We start from the raw sequence: 7,207 nt of genomic DNA, 5'->3' as shown, positions 1-7,207 counted from the left end.
CTGTAGTGTTGTAGCGATGAAGCTTATTGTTTAATTAACTCTCAATTTGCAAATTATTCATTGTTACGAAAGAATGAAACGAAAATAATTGTCGGAATAAAGGACTTTGGTGAGGAGCCAGGATTGACAAAGGGCAAAAAGAATTAATCTTCTGGGAGAAAGCGCCACACCACTTGACTTCGATAATAAAATTTCCCGCTAAAAATCGTGAAGCCATCGCAATTTATTGACGCTACTTTGTTTTTCCATGATGGGTTTAATTTAGAAATAGGGTCGAAAAGTAAATATAACCGACCAAGCGTAATGAAAACAAGGTATGTAATGAGAGCCTGTTTGTAGTGGAATCTCAGACCACCTAACCCATGGACAGGCAAATCCATGTTAAACCCTCGTTAACAAATGACAATACGTAGCACGCGCCCTCACGCGTCTACCGACCGCAATTTATCGCCAAATGTACCGTAAATAAAAATGGGTGTGTAATAGTTCGGGATATTTTTTAGCCAAGGCTTAGTGTTAAAACAGACTTTATAATCAATACCAGAGTGATATTAACAATAACTAACTTGATAGATCGTATATGAATCTTTAATGAGAGAGAGGCTAAAATAAATAAATAATGAATGAAATTCAACTAACTTTTATAATTTAGTCTGATTTCCTCCCCATATCGGTGACTGGAGACCTCTACTCCCTAAAAAAAATGGCGCCAATTTTTCTAGGGTTTGGTGAAAAACTTCCAACATTCGCCGCCACAGCGCTAGTATCAGGAGTTGCTCTAAGCAAACCTAGCTCCGTGCTTGTCTATCCATGGGTTAGGTGGTCTGAGGTGGAATCCAATCTTAGAATGGGTAAATGTTCACATAGAAAACATGTTCTCGTCCATCATAAACTTCTTTACGTTCAAACTCTTCTAATCTTGGTTTAAAGTAATTGCGTAAATATTGACCAGATTCCCTGGGGCGTAAAAAAAGTAATCAATGAACTTAATTTAACTTGTATATCGCGTCAAGCTTCAAGATTTCTTCTAATTGTTTTGTTTTCCAGTACTCTAGTAACAGTTTTATGTGTGGCAGAGAGTGGTTAACAACAAGGTGGTAAACCTCTCAGAGTTGAGACAAAATTAAGAGGTTTTTCTTAAATAATTAAATATAATTGATATAATTTAGGCGTCACTAATTTACCTTAATTCTAGTTAAATCGTTTAAGGAAACTTCCTTCATTCCTAAAATAATTTTAAACATAGCTATTGCTGACGTTTGAATTCTAGCGTATTCCTCTTTAACAATGTTTGGAAATTTTGCGTATATAAGGCGATTGATACACAATAGATTATAAGAATACCCGCAATTGCGTGAAACTTTGGTGGCAGCCCAGCCATTGGGAGGCTAAACGTTTCTCGTAACCCTTGCCGATCGCCGCGTACCTCTGAATCCAAACGATGGGAGTAAGAAGCCAAAAATTGCTCTTTGGGAACGCGTTTTGCTTTTAGTTGCCAAATGCGAAAGGCGTGACAGTTACGTCCAGTGTAATACTTCGACGTTACGACATCGTAACAACAGAAGTTAAAGCTTTGTAATCCACCAACTGCCTCAAAACTCTACATGCTACGAGTTCAGAAAGAACAGATGCCATACAAAAGTTTTGTAATAATTCTGTTAATTTATTATTGATTATAGACAAACCCTTATACTTCAGATTTAAGCCCAAAATGTTGCTGAAAAAAATGGAGTTTCTGGGAAATTATCTTTATTTTAAATACAAGTATATAGAAGTTGTCTTTTCAAATCTTAACTGTTTATAGTTGATTTGAACATTAATCAACTATTATAGGTACGCCCAAGAGACTCCTGTGAATGTGACGACAATAGCGGTGAGTTTATCAAGATTCACCTGCGACTCTCAGATGTAATTCTTTATCCTGATTGCTTTTAAACTTAAATATTTATTGACAGGAATCATGGGAGATTAAAAGCCACGCGTCATGGTACAAAATCATGGAGGACTATTTGAAACGATCCCTCAACATAAAGTATTTGGTACACTACTTTTAATTAGATTCGAGTAATTGGGTCAAACTAGTCATAATTGTTTCTGGCGAATATTCAAAATTTTTAAAAGTGGAATATCTGTTTAATCTTAAAATATTCGATTAATCAAACCGGGTTTCCCATAGAAACCTTCTAATTCAATAAAAAAAACCACTAATCGAGCATATTACCTTGAAATAGATTCGAGTAATAGGGTCAAAGGAGTCATAATTGTTTCTGGGGATTATTCAAAATTTTTAACAATAGCCGAGCGTTGCCTATACGGAATAAGTATTAATTTATACTTATTCCGTAGGCAACGAGCGGAGTTTTTGTTTAATCATAAAATATTCGATTAATCAAACCGGGTTTCGTATAGAAATCTTCTAATTCAATATTAGTCAAAAACATATCCGAACAACAAGAATCAAAATGCATTGGCTGCTAACTGATGGTCATTTATAAACTTATGGTTTCAGGGCAATTTACGAAGGACATAAAGTGCCCTTTATTGATGTTTCTAAATTATCCACTGCGCCTGATTTTTTCAACGTAAGTCAAAGAACAAGATGACCCAAGGGCTGGGCTATAATAGTAGCCGCATCTTTATCTAAATATATTTATATATATATATATAAATATTTACCAAAATTCGACTGACTTCCAACCCCATAAATACAGAAGTAGCCGACCCCGCAGATACCGAAGTAGCCGACCCAACAGATACAAGATACATAGTAGTGTCATCTCATATTAACCTCCTATAAGCACTAATATAGCCAGAGGCAGGAAGCCGAAATGACCAACATCAAACCACGCGAATTAAGAAGTAGCCGACCCCATAGATACAAATTCAGAAGTATCCGACGCAAAAGATACAAATTCAGAAGCATCCGACTCCAGAGATGCAAATTCAGAAGTATCCGACCCCCTCCCCGACACTTTAGCTAAACTAAACGAAGTAAACTCGAACCTTTAAAGTACAGTGGATGAGCGCCTTACTGCTGCGCGATCAAACCTAGTTCGATTTTCGGCTGCGACCAAGAATCGTTTTCACTAAAATGGGTGGGTTGGAGTACTATCGAGTTAGTTTTAAGCTAAAAACTGAGGATAACGAATTCGAACAAGTTGGCCCAAAGGTTGGGCCTTAATATTAATTTTACACGGCTCACGTGGCCCCATATAGTTGATTTCCCTAAGGTATTATAAAAATAAATCGTACAAATAAAAACATTTCTGAAACACTATAGTGTATCCCCTTAATTTCTAATAACATCACATTTCAATTAATATGAATGAAACTAAATTTTGCACCCCACTAAAGTATAATTTTTAAAAACCATACGAATCAAATAATGTATCTAAAACAAAATCCTGGATCCCCTAAACCAGAAATCACTGTGACCGCAAACCGTCCCCTCTATTTTACGAAACCGAACCTAACCATCCAGCATACTCTGATGTATCACGCGTACAAAGTGCACCAAAACTATCATGTTGTTTCCTTCACTAAAAAAGCCCGCAAGATTTAAACTACCTTTCTTTCCTCTCACTCCTCTCCGAGCTGGAAGCCCCCTCTCCCTCTTCCCCCTCTCACTTATACACCAGGCAGGCAGTTCTCTCTCTACGTCGTACTTTCATTTGTTTCTCTCCGAGCTTCTCTCTCCAAATCGTGTACGCTCTCTCCGTACGCGTCCGGCACAGGGACAGGGACAGACGCTTGGGCCCTTTCTTAAATTTTACCGGAATTAAAATTCCGTGTAAAATTAAAAATCCGTCCACTACTACTGTTACGGCTCCGGTCAATCTAAGAGCCTCATCGTATGAAACCAAACGTTAAATCTACTGATGCAGAAATTTTTAAATAACTTTTATTCTTCTTTTAGAATGCAAATGTTATCATGATACCCAAGATACGCTCATTTTTCGATGGCCGACAGGAATATTTCAGTCCATCTGCGGTGTTTAAAACGGCCAGGAAGATCATCGTGTCCGCCACCCCAAAGAAAGTTACGTCCACTTCCATGTCCTTCTTAAATATGGATCGCACTCCAGTAAACTTTACAGTTACAACCAACTCAATATCCAGTTCACTGAATTACATTCCTGGTTCAATTAGTTGCTGATTTTAACGGTGTTAGCCCTGGTCATTCTGTCTTTTTTACTCGTTATTTATTCCTTCGTAACGAACAAATACAAATCGTTGCCCACCAAGAAGGTTGTGAAGAAAATGGCCCAAGAAACCCTGGAAAATGTCTGGGAGAACGCGTCGCTCTTGTGCGCCGGGCGTAAGCAATGAACTTGCTCGCTAATAATTGAAAAGAATTTCCCCTTTTGGTAGATCTTAGTGCGAGCCATAGTCGTCCGAGTTAACCATTAAGCAGAGATTGTCTTATCATAACAATAATATCCCCCGCTATAATAGATGGAATTATGTGTTTTAGCGATTCCCTCCATTTTGCCGCACATTACTTGTCATCTTCTCGCATCGTCGTGGCTGATCGGAGTGACTTTCATTCTGTTTTCTTGGGTTGTTTCTTGCATACCGAGTTCACGACGGAAAGCTACAATCGTATCGACACCCTCTCGGACTTGATCAAATCCGGAATTGCACCTATGAGGTTTAGAGAATGCGGATCTATCGATTATCTGAAATATTTGGTAGATAGGTTTTTCCGTGTCAAATCCTCCATTCCTGTGACGTCTTTGTTGCTATTCTATAGGCAACCCAGGATCCGGTAGTTAAGAAATGGCTGGACGAAATCGATCTGGAGAATATTTTCGGTAGTTATCTGGATTTGTTCACACTTGATGGATATCTTCCGATTATTTTGGGGGAAAAAGCTCTAATCTTAGAGGACAGCCATCTGACTTGGTTAATGGGAGAATTCCTTAAAGCTGATGCCGAGAGTAAAAAATTTCTGGCCGAAAACGGAGGCCTTTACTTTTCGCAGCACGTAATTAGGTTCGACAACTTACACTACATTTTCAACACCTCTTGGTTGAGAAGCTCACCGCAAGTGCACGAAAACCTGCAACTGATGTCGGTAATAATTTCTTATAGTAAAACGATTTAAGCGATTGACCAATGTTTTTAAAGCCTGGAACCCTTTTTCGAAATGCAAGTTTTCAAGTACATGAATTTTGAGAAACTATATACTCGATCGAACAAGTCACGTGGAAGAGACCGTCGAAAAGTACGGCTGATTTGGACCTGAGTAGCGTCTTCGTTCCATTCTACTTGCTCATCTTGATGTTGTCAGGGGCAGTGGTCACCGTCATCACCGAAATATTGTTCAAGCACTTTGCTCAATCGAGTTCTGCTTAAAACCAAAAAGCTTTCTCGCTTCGAAATGTCATCCAGATGTTACGTCATTTTTAATCTACCCTAACTTTTAGGGGACATTTATTATGTACTTCTAGTCTCTCCGTGATTAAAAATTTCCACTCTAATGTGAAGCTTACTATAGTGTTTGTATTCCAGACTCAATTATCTTTTCCTTGTCTTGCTTTTTTGTATGGCCAATGTACCCAGTTTTCCATCGTAGGTTTGATATGATCCACGTGGTTTCCAATTCGCTGGGTTGGAAACCACGAAACTGACTGTAGGGTGGTAACGATTAAGCTTATTGTTTAAATAGCTCTCAATTTGCGACATATTCATCTTTTACGAAAGAATGAAAGGAAAATAATTACCGGAATAAAGGAAGATTGACGTTTGTGAATAGTCAAGATTCACAAAGGGCAAAAAGAATCTTCTGGGAGAAAGCGCCACACCACTTGACTTCGATAATAAAAATTACCGCCCTTAATCATATGTTTTTATTAATAAGATGGTGCCACAATCGCCCTTTATTGACGCTTCTTTGTTTTTGCCTGAAGATTTCGATTTAGAAATAGAGTCAAAAAATTCAATATAACCGACCAACCGGTTGTATTCCAAGGTAAGTAATGAGAGCCTGTACATAGTGGAATCCCATCTTACAATAGGCAAATGATCCCATTGAAAACAGTACACGTTATCGTCCATATTTAACTACTTTATGCTGAAACTCTTCCAATCTTGGTTTAAATTAATTACGAACATATTTGTAGCGCAAAAAGAAGTAAATTAAGACTTAAATGAACTTCTTTATCGCGTCAAGCTTCAAGATTTTTCCTAATTATTCTGTTTCGATTTCCAGAACAGTAACAATGTTCAGTTTCGTGCGCGGGAGAGAGAGGTTAAGAACAACAGCAGATACGAGTCCAGAAAGAACCGATGCCAAAACTGGACTCAAAGGCAAGCGCAAAAGTTTCTTATAATTATGTTAAAGAAGACCGGCAACAACCGGTAGACACTTGGGGCCTGTAATGTTAAAAATTATTGTCTCCGTTTTGACCATTTCTTGCTATGATATGAAAATTGGATGGTAAAGGGATGTGTTTCACAAAAAAAGGAACACTAAATAGTCAGTATTCTGGGAATGGAGGGGCGACAAAAATTTCCTCCGTAATGTTAAGTATAGGCGGAATGATCGACTTTAGCCACGGATACGACAGCCTTCCCCCACACCGAAACACTCGGAGTTTCGAATTTCTTATACAGAATTGATGTAAGAAAATTGTGGGAAAGGTATATCTTGTAACTGCAAAGGGTACAGCGTCCACGACGAAATAAAATCACTGGAATTTTGGTCTAAAACACTCGGAAAATAGTCCAAACGCCTGTAGAAGTGTTCGACTTCTCGTACACTGCTGCATTGCGGTTCGAGTGACATTCAGGGGCTTTGCACAGATTATTTAGTTGACTCATATAGTCTTTGGTTTTGTCAAACGTAACCTTAAACATAGAGAAATAATACCAAAAACGGATGCTGGAGTAGAATTTTTTATTTCAAATCAAATAGTTTACGTTTCTACATTGTTCAACAGTTTAGCATATGTCGGGAAGCCCTTCCAGCTCAGAGGCATCTTCACACACGACACGCAATTTTGACTGGTACCAACTGCCTCGATCGACATGGCGGCGATAACCGAGATACCAGATTACGCTTCTAACATGAGCACAAGCGCCTATCGTCAAACATCCACCTTTGCACGTACAGTACCAACCTAGAATGGCATGAATACCATTACCGTTGGGTACATATCGAATGAGGGCTTGATGAACAACTGAGCTGGAAAACTGACTAGGC

At 38.5% G+C, this 7,207-nt stretch overlaps 1 protein-coding gene and 1 long non-coding RNA gene across 4 annotated transcripts; both read left to right on the top strand.

Moving 5' to 3' along the window:
• The first annotated feature begins 4,016 nt into the window (after nt 1-4,016).
• On the top strand, nt 4,017-5,624 carry LOC149650472 (uncharacterized). 3 transcript variants are annotated; one of them, XM_089849223.1, is made up of 3 exons: nt 4,017-4,691; nt 4,754-5,073; nt 5,131-5,624. In XM_089849223.1, the coding sequence occupies exons 1-3, from the start codon at nt 4,464-4,466 to the stop codon at nt 5,246-5,248; spliced, it is 666 nt and encodes a 221-aa protein (XP_089705349.1). In that variant the 5' UTR covers nt 4,017-4,463; the 3' UTR covers nt 5,249-5,624. The 3 variants fall into 3 exon arrangements, with proteins under 3 accessions (XP_089705349.1, XP_089705352.1, XP_089705350.1); XM_089849226.1 differs by having other exon boundaries at nt 4,754-5,077; nt 5,157-5,624; XM_089849224.1 differs by having other exon boundaries at nt 4,754-5,077.
• A 117-nt stretch (nt 5,625-5,741) lies between these two features.
• Nucleotides 5,742-6,800, top strand: LOC149650471 (uncharacterized). Its single transcript, XR_016371596.1, has 3 exons — nt 5,742-5,974; nt 6,044-6,136; nt 6,215-6,800. It is a non-coding gene; the product is annotated as an uncharacterized LOC149650471 (long non-coding RNA).
• The last annotated feature ends 407 nt before the right edge of the window (nt 6,801-7,207 follow it).

Source organism: Phalangium opilio, unplaced genomic scaffold (assembly GCF_054372755.1).
Source record: "Phalangium opilio isolate 3A_F unplaced genomic scaffold, DU_Popi_V2 ptg000087l_1, whole genome shotgun sequence".
NCBI lineage: Eukaryota > Metazoa > Arthropoda > Arachnida > Opiliones > Phalangiidae > Phalangium > Phalangium opilio.
Note: the sequence above shows the minus strand (reverse complement) of the source record. Positions and strands in the feature narration are given on the sequence as shown.